Source organism: Anneissia japonica, unplaced genomic scaffold, assembly GCF_011630105.1.
Source record: "Anneissia japonica isolate Jap-2015-1 unplaced genomic scaffold, ASM1163010v1 scaffold284695_len391863_cov200, whole genome shotgun sequence".
Taxonomy (NCBI): Eukaryota; Metazoa; Echinodermata; class Crinoidea; order Comatulida; family Comatulidae; genus Anneissia; species Anneissia japonica.
The window spans coordinates 27,678-42,093 of NW_022698213.1; the positions used below are offsets into that span (position 1 = coordinate 27,678).

Here is a 14,416-nt window from a genome sequence, read left to right on the forward strand (position 1 = left end):
TTTTAAAATAATTATATTTCAACCGTTTTAAAATAATTATATTTCAACCGTTTTAAAATAATTATATTTCAATCAATTACATAAATGTATCTAATTTTCGTCTAACGAAATACTGACATGTAATGTGATCAAAATCTCTGTAGAATGGTTTGCTTTTGGATATTAGCCTATAATGGTTTACTCTGAATTAAATTCTTGTATTTTATATAAAAACGAAATCTGGTTGTTTTTACATGCATGCTTGGGAGCTGGATGCCTTGAGGTAATTCAGATTTCGATTAAAAATCTATATTAAATATAAGCTCTAACTTAAATATAATCAAACAACATGTACATGTATAATTCCATACATATCAAATATTTCAAAAATTTCAAATTTTGATATAGACTTAACTCCAATATAATATTAATACTAATGTATACCGGTAGTATTTGAATCGAAGCAAATTACTGGATAAAAGGAAGAAAATTTAAAGGTGTTTGAACTCCTGATACTGCTCTTTATGCATCATAATATATTAATAAAATTGCAAAATTAAAACATTAAAAACTAGTGTGTATAAAATAAAAAATGGTTTTATGGGAAATGGAACAAAAATAAAAATAACAGCCTCAACGATGGTGACAATGTCCATCTTATCTGGCTAATATTTTTTACAATAGATGAATCTATTTCAAATTTCCAAAAAAAAAAAATAATAAAAATATTACAGTCCTAAAGCGGGCAGGATCAATTCTGCACAAGTGTTAGTCCTATAAATGATCAAACTGATGATTATATAATACAAAAAAATATACCGTCAATCAAAATACTGTTTTAGCTTGAAAAATTCTTATCTATACCCATATAAAGTAAACATTTCAAAGTGCTACAAATGATCGACCTGTATGTTAATCCAGACAATCTTCAAGAGAAAATTGATGACCAACAAAAAGGACAACAAAGTAAAACTTGAAATTGAGATCCATGGTTCCTCTGGCAAAATAATAATAGTCTTGGCTTCTACATATTTAAATATTTCCCAAAAATTAATAGAACAGGGCATTACTCAGTTATTACATATTACTGATAGCAGTTTTTCTTCATCTAAGATCCCTAAGCACTCTAGCTAATACTAACTCAAGGTTGAAATTGCAGCAAAAGAAAAAAAATAACTAGAAATAAGTTAACAAAACCCACTATGTTATCAGTTAACAAACAAGAGACTGCACAATTTCTGTGTACCACAGATTACAACTACTGTCACAAAATCTGTGTCACATATGTTCCTTGCACTTATGTTATTAACATTTGATGACAAATTCAGGATTGATGAAAGTAAAGCCGTCAAATTCAGTTTGGTCAAGGTTCATAATGCAAAGTTTGTCGGTGGGTGTCAGCTTGATCGAGAGGGCTGTAAATTCTTTGTCAAAATTGCTTGTGTCCATTGTGTTTTTCTGTAAATTGAAAATTCATGGTAGAAAATGTGATTAATATGAGGAATTATCAATTTAATAATCAACTGGTAATTATCTAAACATAATCAGGTGTCAACAAAGCATATGATGATCATGTTTAGATAATTTCTAAAGCTTAAATGTACTGCAGTTGAACGTTATATTCCACAACAGTTGAATAAATCATTCCAAAAATTAGTCTTAATGAAATAATTGTGACTCAGTGCTCATTATCTACATTAATTAATAATTTATTTTTTAATTGTAATAAATTACTTTACATCAGTTGTGAAAACAAATCCAAAATATACTATAAAAAAAACCCCTATTTTTTTGACAAGTGGTTTGTAGAGTGAATAAATTACATATGCAGAAAGTTTAGTTTGGCATCGTAGAGCACAGAACACAACAAACCGTGCTATGAAAGTGTGTCCATGAAATCAACATTAAATAATATTGATGATAGTGCAAAATATATATACATTTCAGAAACATCAGCAGTTTTTTGCAGATAATTCATGTTTAAAAGAAATATGCAAGATTTGTAAAGTAAATTCCAATGAAAATTGAATGAAATTATTTCAACAAATCTTGATCTCATTTCTTTTATCTATTTGATAAATATTGCATACAAGCAGCCATTTTCTATGTGGTAATAAAAAAAAAATACTCTATTAATTAACACCAACAACCCATACTAAATGCTGCTAAGTGTATGGTATTGATATGTATACAAAAGTACCTGAAAAATCTCTTCTTTCCTATAAACATAATCATTAGTAAATTTTGACTTTAAATGTTAATGCATGAAAAATAGTATTGGTTTAAATAGAAATGACTAAAACTAAATGGTTTTTACAAAAGCAATCAGTAAGTTTACATCCACTGTGCTTGGTTTAATTGTCAATTAAAGAGTTTTATAGTTATTATATTTTTAGTGTATGCAGCATATTTCATTTGTCTTATACATTAGTCTTGTGTACTCTAATAAATATTTAATTAGTACTGTATTATAATTTGTGCAAAATATGCAAAGGGAAAAGAATGTTAAATGATATAATAGAGAACTAATAGCATGTTGTGAATACTTCATGAATACAATTAGCATTAATATATATATATATATATATATATATATATATATATTGCTTACTGGTGGTGAATTGTCTATTAATTAAAGAGAACATAAAGACACAGACAAATTTATTTTACATAATTCAATTTAGGAAAATAAAAATGCTAGAAATATTCATGAATGCTGGAGAATTATATTACTGAAGAATGTATAATATGAAAAGAAAATCATAGTAGGTATCTATTAAAATGATTTCATGCTGATAATATTATCTACTAAATGTATATTTTGCATTTGTGTGTGTTAAATTTATTTAACAAAAATGACTTTCACATCCTGGTGTGAACTGGATTATATATATTGCTTACTGGTGGTGAATTGTCTATTAATTAAAGAGAACATAAAGACACAGATAAATAATATTTTACATAATTCAATTTAGGAAAATAAAAATGCTAGAAATATTCATGAATGCTGGAGAATTATATTACTGAAGAATGTATAATATGAAAAGAAAATCATAGTAGGTATCTATTTAGGTATTTATTTATTTATTTTTTATTTTTATTTCTGTCATCGTATTAATAATGATTTATTAATTATTTTTAATGGTGGTCATATCTTAAAGTTTGTTTTCAAACTTATTTTGACCACCATCCACATACTTTTTTTTCCATATGAATTATACTTCTAATTTATGTATATGTAGAGAAATACTAATAAACAAACAAATCTATTAAAATGATTTCATGCTAATAATATTATCTACTAAATGTATATTTTGTATTTGTGTGTGTTAAATTTATTTAACAAAAATGACTTTCACATCCTGGTGTGAACTGGATTGGAACAATAGTGATCTATTTTGGATAGATAAAATATTTATAAGCATTTAATTTAAATATTCATGAGCATAATGAATATTCATAATGATCATAATAAAATAAATATAAAGATTTAACAATCTAGAGAAAAGAAACATCAAAACAAGTATAAATAGATTTGTAATTAGTATAAAAAAACCACATTGTATGAAAAGAGAATCAAAGAAATGAAATAAAAAATAACCCTGTAAAAACAAATGATACCTCCGCCGAAGTCTACGCAAATATAAAGGTCAGATTTGATCACCAAATTCTATATGAGCAAAGTGAATAAGATATGAATGTAAAACAACATAAAAAAAATGGCATAAAAAGATTATTTACTTCAGAAAACACGAAGTACCCTTTGAAAACAATTGCATGAGAAATAGAATATGTGGGTTGTATATAATACTGATGCAGTACTTAAAGCACGTCCATACTATAATGAAAGTGTCACATTACTTCCATTATGGACAAATCAGATGTATTTGTAACATAAAAAATGATAGTGTGGACAGAGTGTTAGCAATTCTTGTGAATAATATACCACAGTATGTAACATTGTAATCTATTAAACCAGGAAAACTCTGCGATGAAATATAAATCTATAGTTACGTCCAGACTTGAAAGATACGCGACATGTATTTAATGTTGGGCATACATTAATCCAATATTTGTGTAAGTATTCTCACAAAATATATAAATTCGTATCTAGCGTTTTATTTCCTGTTTACATCTAGGCTTATTGTGATTAGTCATATTTGTAACTCAGTGGCGTACGCTAATCTGTGGTCTGTTGGTGATTTATTGTAGTGATTTCACATTAATACTGGTGTTTACTACACCGCGCACAAGTTCACACTGAACCATTAATGTTACGTTAGTGTAACTCGTTGCGTCTGAACACAGCCTATCTCATCTTATGATTGACGGAATGGTGCAGTTGTCATTCAAAAGAATTGATTGCGCCCACCATTGTGCAATGTTCTCCATGGAAACACACATTGGCCGAGGACTGCAGCATGCGCCTGGCATAAGTAGATTACTTACTTGAACAGTAATCTTTTGTAATGTGATGAGATTGTGAAACCTTTTTTTCTGGTACTTTTTTTTCTCTTTTCATTTTCAAGCCTGGGTGCTAAAAGCACTGAATAGTGGACATCATTGCTTTAGAAGTCTCCAGAATTATTATTAATCTAACACATATATTTTTAAAATTGACAAATTAAGATTTCATATTTGGAAGTTTAAAATTAAACATAAACAAATTCAAAATCTTTGCTTGGTAAAGGCCCTACAGGATAAAAATAAGTCATTATTTTATTAATAAGTCATTATTTATTAATAAGTTATTATTTTATTAATAATTTATTATTTTATTAATAATTGATAAAATATATACTTTCTTCATAGTTGATGCTGATTAGATGACTAATAAGAGAAGATTTAATGAATTTGGTGTCATCAACCCAAAATATCCCCTTTTTAATTAGGATTTTTTGCACATATTTTTTTTATATATTAATTATAAAAAAAAACATTGGTTTTTTTATAATTATGTCACATACGACCGAGCCGCCAGACATTTCACCCAGACTTTAGAATAAATCTTTGGAATACAAACTCAGCATCATAGGGAGTATTCTATGATGTTTCAGCTAGTAATAACTAGACAGGCATTAAATCATTACCTACCAGATAGGCTTACCAACCTACACTCCTTGGTAGAGAAAGATAAGTGTGAATAAAGTTTCTACTCAAGGACACAATTTAGTATCCAGACACACCACACACTAAGACATTGACATTGTGAGATTTGTTTAGCCACTTTTTCTTATTAGTTTAAATTTTTAAAGAAACATAATTTGGCAAAATTAATAAAATACTGATATTGTACAATATTATAATTATTATGCATAAATTAGTAGTAGATATATGATTGTATATAAAATAAATAAGACAATATTACAGTGTTACAAAATATCCCATAAAAGTGAGTTCTATAGATGAATGCAAAAGTAAATAATACAATATAATTGTGTTAGTTACAAAGCAAAGCATAGTTATAACACCAATTGACGAATAGGGATGCAGTGAAAAATATGTGCTAAAGAGAACAAAGATGAAAATGTCAGAAAGTGCGAGATGTTCAAAGCGAGATGTAAAGTGGCCCTTGCAAATAGTGTCTCTATAATTGGCTAGCACCACCCACACCTTAATGAGTAATGAAAATGGCTTTCAAAACAATGTTAATAATTGCTGTTTTTTCAAGCAGATATTTTGAAAAACAGAATATCTTAAAAACTTGCCAATTGCTATAATATAATTCTGTTCTGAGAGCACTTTTCATTAGGTCAATGATCCATTAAAGTAGGGATTGACAAATGTAAAGCCCTTAAATTCGTCTTGAATGTTCATGATAACCAGTGGCTCAGTTGGAGTCAGAGTGCATGGGTTCTTCGTAAAGTACTTGTCGAAATTCTCGGCAGCACGAGGGTTTTTCTGTTACGAAAATGGAGAAAATCGGCATGTTAGACTTTGGGATGTCTGCTGACACGAAATTTGAAAGCATCAAAGGTAATAAAAGAAGCTCGTAAAATGAAGGTAGATTACTCTGCACCACAACATAATTGGAAATAAAACCTCCATGCACAAACGTGGTTACCAATTTCCAGTTGAATTATTAACAACAAACATCAATCTACAACAGATCATAAAGTAAGCCATGGCAATTAAGACAAGTAAAACACATCTAAAGGTCTGTCAGACTATCAAATTTAATTTGACAAAAACTGTTGTATGCCCATATATAGTCATGATGTGCCTATATATGGTCATGATGTGATGTCATCATGACCATATATAGGCATGTCACATGTCAAATAAAATTTGATAGTTTGGACAGATCTTAAAGCCTTACAATGGATTACCATCTTTTTTTACAGATATAAAAAGTTTAGATAAAAATCTTACTACAGAAATTCAACCTGATTACATGCAACTGTATCTCAAACAACACATTTTTTGGCTAAATTATTCGTTAAAAATTGCTTATTGAATACAGAGCTTTTTAAAATGATAAAAACATATTTATACAACATGATATTAAAGAACCTCCTGGTGTTTCCTGTGCTATGTGATGCACCATGGTTTACGATGATGATGAATCAAAATGTATATCAAAACATGTAATATGATACAGCTTTTGTAGATTTAACTTATTATTTGGTGATACCCTAGTTTATAGTTGAATTAACTCTTACAGCTTAATTTTCATGTCAAATGGCCAAGAAGTAAGACAGGGATTCTGCTACCTGCAGTCTTAACACTGTCGATAGTTCAATCCGCTTTTCATCCAGGTTTTGGTTTATTAGAACAAAGTTTTATCCGATAGACTTAAAATGGAGGTCCACTGTTACACACATATCAATTGTGTCCACTTTAAAGATCCCATTGCATCTTTCCGAAAAAGTAGGTTACCATGATGCTATGGCTTATTTCAGCCCAAGACGTTGTGAAATGATGTGAAAATTAAGTTGTTATAAACGCCTATTTACGGTAACTACTGTAAGTAGTCAAACCACGCCTATATGCAATTCAGCACAATGACGCCTGCGAGTTATGGGCTAAATCTGCTACCTTTTCTCCTACCTTTTCATTCCCAAAAGACACTACCACCTGTCATGTAGGAACTTAATCTATTATCCATTACTATCATATAATTCAAACTTAAATACAACAATCAGCATATTTGTTTTCCACAATATTAGTTAAATGAAGCACATCTTTGAAGACATGCTCAACACCAACACGTATAGATTGCATGATTCTACCCTTTAAATATTCCATTTGCCGAAGCAATATATCATGACTTTTCATGGCTAAGTGGTAAATGTCGTAAAACAAATTTTACGAACAGCTTCAACCAATTATTCATGAAGATTGTAAATTATTTTAAGTATGATGATGGAAGCGTGTGCGTTTTTGTTGATCATCTATAATAACAAATTATGACTGTTTAATTAACAATTTACCATTACATTTATTATCACTATACCAGTAAAACTTCAGTATCTGAATCTTGATTTGGAAGTTATTGAGAATAATCAAACATGTTATTTCCCTCAAGGAAGAATATTAATAAATATACAAAATTAGCAGTACCATATCAAAGTAGTTTATTGAAGTAGTGTAATAAATCTGGTTGGCATTTTCAAGGACTTTGTAAAGAGTCTTCTAATGATTCCCTTCTTGAAAATTGAAAAAAAAAACATGCTCTTCTCACTGGCAGTGTATTTTGGTCATATTTACAGAGCAAATACATTGAATATAGAACATCCTTCTCGTACCCACCCATTTATACTCCTAAGTACTGCAAGGTAACACATACATCAATTTTCTTGTTAACAACACAAAGCAATAATTTGTACAAGGGAGAAACATATTGATCCATTTTGTATACATTAGTTTCGGTAATTCGTTTTTGTTGCTTTGGGGGGTAATCTGCATTACAGGAGGATAACAAAAGCTTGACGGGAAATGATCAGTGTTGTTGATGCAACTAATAAACTAATCAATGATATCAAGTTATAATCAACACTATGAATCACAAAATACATTATGAATGCAGGGAAAGAAGGAAACAATTTTTAAAACAAGGAAAAGTTGCATTCACATGGGAACTATAAATCATTCAATTTGAAGTGTGATCATTATTTAATATGAATGTAAAAAGTATTCTACAAAAGGAATATAAGCAGAAAACAATTTTTCAGTGTAAAAATAAAAACTTTATTTAAACCATGCAAATCAATGATTAAATCTTACCAATATTTTGTTTTTTTAAATTGCAAAGGCGTTAAGTTATATTTTAGAGTCGGGCTAAGATATCCTGAAAATAAATAAATAAATATCAAGAAAAATGTTAAAAATAGATACATACAATGATTGGAACAAATGGTGGTTGGATTTCACGGGCGGCTAGACGGTCCCAATCAATACGACGGAAGAATATGTGTTCCTTGATGTCGCGTTCTGCTTCAGACGATGATCCTAGCCTCTTTGCAGGATGCTTGGTTAAAAACTATAAAGAGATTAAGCACAAAATGTACAAAGTTTTATCAAAAATATTTTCAATTTATTTATATTTAACAAAAGACTACTTTGAATTACTCATTAAAAGCATCTTATTATGCATTCGATTTTTAAGGATGATACTTTAAAAAAACATCTGATAGATGTAATAATAATAATATTAATAATAATAATAATAATAATAATAATAATAATAATAATAATAATAGTGATGTCAATCTAAAACTCAGTCAGTTGATGAGTTCCTATATGACTATTATCAGTGTACCTTGTACATTTTAGTTCTGTTTCCAAAATATTCACCAGGGATGGGAAGATGGAGGTATATTTTTGATCATTTTTGTAAAAGACATAAACAACAAGCTTGGCTATTATGTACCAATATTACCACCCTATACATCATGTTGTACTGTATCACTGGTATTATTTTCATTTCTTGCTAATTTACTTCTACTACCTTTTTTTGTGATTTAAATACTCTTTACCAACTCTTTGAATCTACTGAAGACTTTCATTTTATTTTCAGTAGCCATTGGTTCAAAAATTCTGGAAAGAGTGATAGGTGAAGGAGGGGGAGGGCAGGGGGATTAGGGGTGTATACTCACTCCTTTACAAATTGACACAGATTCTTTCGACATTGCCTTTGGATAGGATACATTGTGTTCCAATATAGATTGGAAAAGCTCTTCTTCATCCTCGCCATCAAATGGAGGCTGATGAGAAAATAAATAACAATGCATAAAAATTTTTAAAAATCATTAAATTTAAACTAATAATAAATAATGAGTAACCATTTGTAATACTTCTGAGTGTTTTATCAATAAAGTGAAGTGAAATTTAATATCTATTATTTCAATAGGAAAAACTACAATGGAAATAAATAAAACTACAATGGAAATAAATAAACTTTTCCTCCAATTAAGTTCTTGAAATAAAAAAGTAACCATCGTCCTTGACATCATTTGGCCTGAGATTCTGGTTGCATTAAGAAATGCAGGTATATAAAACAAAAGGCAAACTTGCAATGCTAAACCTGATTTATATTTTCCTTGTAGCTGAATATGGCAATCTACCAAACATACTTTATTTTTACTTTACAAATGTCAAGTCTTACTATGTACAAAAAAATCTCTTTTAATCACATGCTTAAGATACTAAAGAAAGAATTACAAAACATATATTATCAAGATATTTAATTAGATCTTAATAGCTGAAATATGACAATATTCAAGTATTTGGTGATTGTATTATAGTTCTCCTCTACAGTACCTTTTTCTTTGTTCAAATATAAATACAATTTTTAAAATGTCAAATTTTTTATGCAATCTAGAGAGATACCATTAACACCAATAAAAATGCTTTCACGTAAACGAGAAAAAACATTATGTTATTTTGATAAACAAATTAGGACTAGAAAATGATATTTTACTTCACATAACTCCCATTAAATAATAATTTAACCATTTAATGTGTAATGCAAGAGATGAAATTTATATTTTTATACAGAGATTTGTGGAGATCTAGGCAGAGACGAAAACAAGTATTAGTTAATGGTAAATAATATTTGCCTTGAACCGGAGCAAAGAAGTAGGTACTGTCATATCTGGTTCATTGCTTACTCTGTGACTAGCTTATTATGTCTCACTCAATGATGGATGCATTCATTGATCTTATATCAAATTTTAGTAATGGTGTATCATGGAATTCAGACAAACTGCCAAAGCAGCAGGTCTTAACAGGTATATAAATTTGTTAAAGGGGATTTTGCAAAGAGCTATGTTCCAGTCAGAATAACAAGTGACAAAATAGTAGCCTAGCATAGGAAGGGAGAGTGCATTGTCCTTTTCAACTAGTCGATGAAAATAACAATAGTAATTATAAAAATAAACAACAATAAAGACACTAAATAATCTCAGATAAGAAAGTATAATACATACTCCAAGTATTGAAATACACGCCATCGTGTTGGGATTCAATATTTCGACATTAATTACGTCATCATCAGGAATGATGACATAATTATGTCACAAAATATTGAATCCCAACACGATTGCGTGTATTTCAATACTTGGAGTATGTATTATACTTTCATAAAGACACTAAATAATAATAATATTATTATTATGTTTTCAGAAAACAGCTTCCTAATATTACAAATTCAATACTTTATTACTGTATTTAGTATGTATTTTAAAATTATTTTAATACAATTTCATTTACATTTGTGTGATTTTACAGATATGTTCTTCAATATATCTTCTTTTATGAAATGCAAAAATCTGATAATGTTGAAAATTCTGATTTTTAAATGAGTACTTGTGCGAAATCAAAAATTTGGACAAAAGGCGGGTTTTGCATGAGCTGGTCACATACGGTATATTCCTGATGCTTTCACATTCTTTGTGGCTTTTTTTGCATTAGGTACTACACAAGTTTAGAACCAAAAATATTCTATACATCAGTGAATCATTTTTACAATAACTTATTTTAATGCCAGTTCAATCCCAGATTCCACTGTGTTTAATATGAAAAAAAGAAATGTCATTGTTCACATGTTTGATTCAATATAATTCCTTAATCTAGAATCTTAAATTATTACAGCAGTATGTTGTCTTAAAACTAATTTAGAAATTCAAAGCCACCTTCTAACCAATCTTCAGTAAATGCAAAGAAGAAAACATAATGGAATATATTTGCTTGTCCATTAAGCAATTACTAGGAAAAGGGCAACTGAGCATTGCCGATTGTTATAACGATCAATAAACAGACAAATATAGGCAGCTAGGATATTACCTGGCCAGCAAGCATTTCATAAAGAAGAACGCCGAATGCCCACCAATCAACTCCTTTACCATAAGGTTGATAAGCAACAATCTGGTTATAAAAAAGGTAGATAAAAATAACAGCAACACATTATTTATGAATTAACAAATAATAAAATTATATTAAACTACTAAACATTAAGAGAAAAAAATAGAAGCATTACTTTTATTCTTATATATTTCATACCAATAATAATTACAAATAGAAGTTTAGACATAATATATATACATAAATAACCACCAAAATTAACCACTTTGTTTGATGTTTTATTGAATAAATATATATTATAGTCATTTACAAAACAATCCACTAATAATACACAAGCAATATTAGCATCTGTACTACAAAAGGTCATTTAAAGACTGAAGTACAGTGTTTTTCCAAATGAACTATAAGAGGATTATAATCCAATTAATAAACAACCCCAGGCAAGTGGTTCATATACACCACTCTGGGCTATATCTTCTAATAAGGTAAAGGCTCTTAAATTTAGTACTTTTTGTAAAATGTGGCCTGACAATATAAAGCAAAGCCATTGATTTGGTAGCAACCAGATTCATTTACATACCTCTGGGGCAATGTAGTCCGGAGTACCACAAAACGTTTTTGTGGTTGCATTATCAAACATTCTCTCTTTACACATGCCAAAGTCGGCAATCTTGATATGTCCTTCATGGTCGAGTAGAACATTATCAAGTTTCAAATCCCTGTAGATGACTCCTTGTTTGTGGAGGTAGAACAGGCCGACAGCTATTTCCGCCGCGTAGAATCTGTTGAATTAACACAAATCCAATATACATTAAGTAAATTAAATACGTTAATCAATTACTGTAATTTGAAAATACAGAAATGATGCTTATGTCCTATGCGCAAACTCAAATATATTTTTCTTTTATCACAGCTTATGTATTTAAACAAATTACTTATGTAAATATAGAAATAAATGTACTCATGTTTGTGAATGTATGATTTAATATGCACATGTACTATCACACAATATTGTGTTATATTTATGGGTAATTTCTGAAATGGGAATTTATCACCTACTGTATGTTAGATTAGAATTCACTCCTGGGGAAATGAAGTCTTCATCTATGTCATCATTTTCACCCTTCTATGTTACAGTTAATAGTACTAGTTGAATGCTATACTTTATATATATGACATTTTAATGTCAGTTAGCAAAATGTATGTTTGAAATTACCAAATCCCCCATCAGCGCCCCCATTTCAAGACTTCTAGATACGCCACAGCTCCCTTCCCCACGCCATCCACAATGGTATCACTGATGGACTGTCCAACGAGTGCTTGCTGAGCTGAGCAGTACATAACATTTAAAATAAAAGTGCTTACAATGTCTACATGCAATGCTTATGGCACACACCGACGCACGCTCAGGTACCATGTACAACTAAGTATGCTCAGAAGTGGTCAACATGTTAATTATTGCTAAATCTTTGTTTATACCATACAGTACATACAATTGTTTTCCCATATAAATGTGTGAGGGCATGTCAGTATATGGATATTAGCGTGGAACATGATAGTTGGACTGAGCATTGCATCTAGTAGGGTTATTTATTAATGTAAGATTTCTAGAGAGCTTTATACAGAAGTCTCAAAGCGCTCGAGGTGTGGACTAGCTTTCAAAGTTAACTTCTTCTGCCCAAGGTTCTCTTCATGTCTGAGCTACCCAGTAAACCGGTACCAGCTACTCTCTCCTGTCCACAACAGGGGCTGTAACAGACCTGTACACCAAGGTAACCCCCTACTCGTCATGAAAGATGTATTGGGTTCTAACTTATATATCGCTTAACGCCAACAAGGCCTCTAAGCGCTTCACATTATTACCCTCGATCATTGGAATAAACGCCTATGTAGCACAAACTCAGCTCCCTGAGGGAGTATTCTATAACACTGCAGCAGTAACATCAGTGCATTTTGGTATTTAACCCTACCAGGTAGCCATTTATACTCCTGGGTGGAGAGAAGCAACGCAGATAAAGTGCCTTGCCCGGCCTACGGTTTATAATTCTTATCCGAGAAGACTTCCGCAACCAGAACCATAGGTGAGCGTGCCGTTCGAACCAGCGCCGATATTACGGGCTGTAGGTGGCGGCGCCCCTGTCTTTACTGCTCAGCCATCCAACTCGCAATCCTAATCTCCAATTAACCAGTGGAACTTACACAGCATGTGGTTCCTTGAATTTGCCTACTTTCTGAATCTGGAACATCAAGTCACCTCCATTGACATACTCCATGACAAAGTATAGACGATCCTGTAGAAATCCAGTGAATGACAAAATGAAACAAAGTTGATTAAAAAAATTACTGATAATATTACGTTAAAAATAGACTAAATAATAATAAGATTATTTGGAAAAGAGCAGGTGATTAGTGCAAGGTGTACTGTGTGATGAAAGTTGCTTTACTCAAAGAGTATAAAAAGGGAAGGGTGCACAGTATCCTTGTTTTGAACGTAAACCAAATGATTTTTTTATATATTGGTTTAGGCCAAAGGTACAGGATATGCCAAGCAGCGAATTCACTATCCAAAGTGGCATATCCCTTCACAAGACAAACATAAACAGATGCTGTACATGAATTAAGTCTCATTATGAGGCTTAGGGAATGGTGTTGTTTTAGTCTTGAGAAAAAATCCTGTTACCATGACGGGAATTGAACCCAAGACCCTGTGAAGCATCTTAACCACTATGCTTTTCAACTCAACGCCATGGAAACTTTCAAGATGTAGCTATGAGAGTTTATACAATATGTTCAGAGCATAGAGCTATTAAACAACTAGAGTGCTGACAAGATGGCAGGGCAATGCAGAATTGTGTATGTGTACCATCCAAGATGGCTGCCGTAGGAAAGCGCCAACTTCAGGCTTAGTATACATATTATTACCATAAATAAGCCCTCTGACTGAATATTATTTCATTAATGATAATTAGTATTGATAATGACAAATTATTAAACTGTCGTAGCCAAAAAGAGGCCAAGTAGAGCATCTTATTCAAATATTAAAAAGAATTAAAATCGTGTACATTACACCCATACCTGTCTCTTATACACATCTAGATGTGAATAAGAGCAAGGGATAAGGCTGCGTGCGAAC

General features: G+C 30.6%; 1 protein-coding gene across 1 annotated transcript in view; it reads right to left on the minus strand.

The window, feature by feature from the left end:
* Nucleotides 1–560: 560 nt before the first annotated feature.
* LOC117102438 (protein kinase C-like) overlaps nt 561–14,416 on the minus strand; it is a 38,039-nt gene continuing 24,183 nt past the window's right edge. The window contains exons 8-14 of the mRNA XM_033242699.1: nt 13,483–13,574; nt 11,864–12,065; nt 11,266–11,346; nt 9,078–9,185; nt 8,321–8,461; nt 5,734–5,880; nt 561–1,437 (exon numbers count right to left, since the gene is read on the minus strand). Of these exons, the coding sequence (XP_033098590.1) occupies nt 1,285–1,437; nt 5,734–5,880; nt 8,321–8,461; nt 9,078–9,185; nt 11,266–11,346; nt 11,864–12,065; nt 13,483–13,574 (924 nt within the window). The 3' untranslated portion in view covers nt 561–1,284. The remainder of the gene's footprint in view (nt 1,438–5,733; nt 5,881–8,320; nt 8,462–9,077; nt 9,186–11,265; nt 11,347–11,863; nt 12,066–13,482; nt 13,575–14,416) is intronic.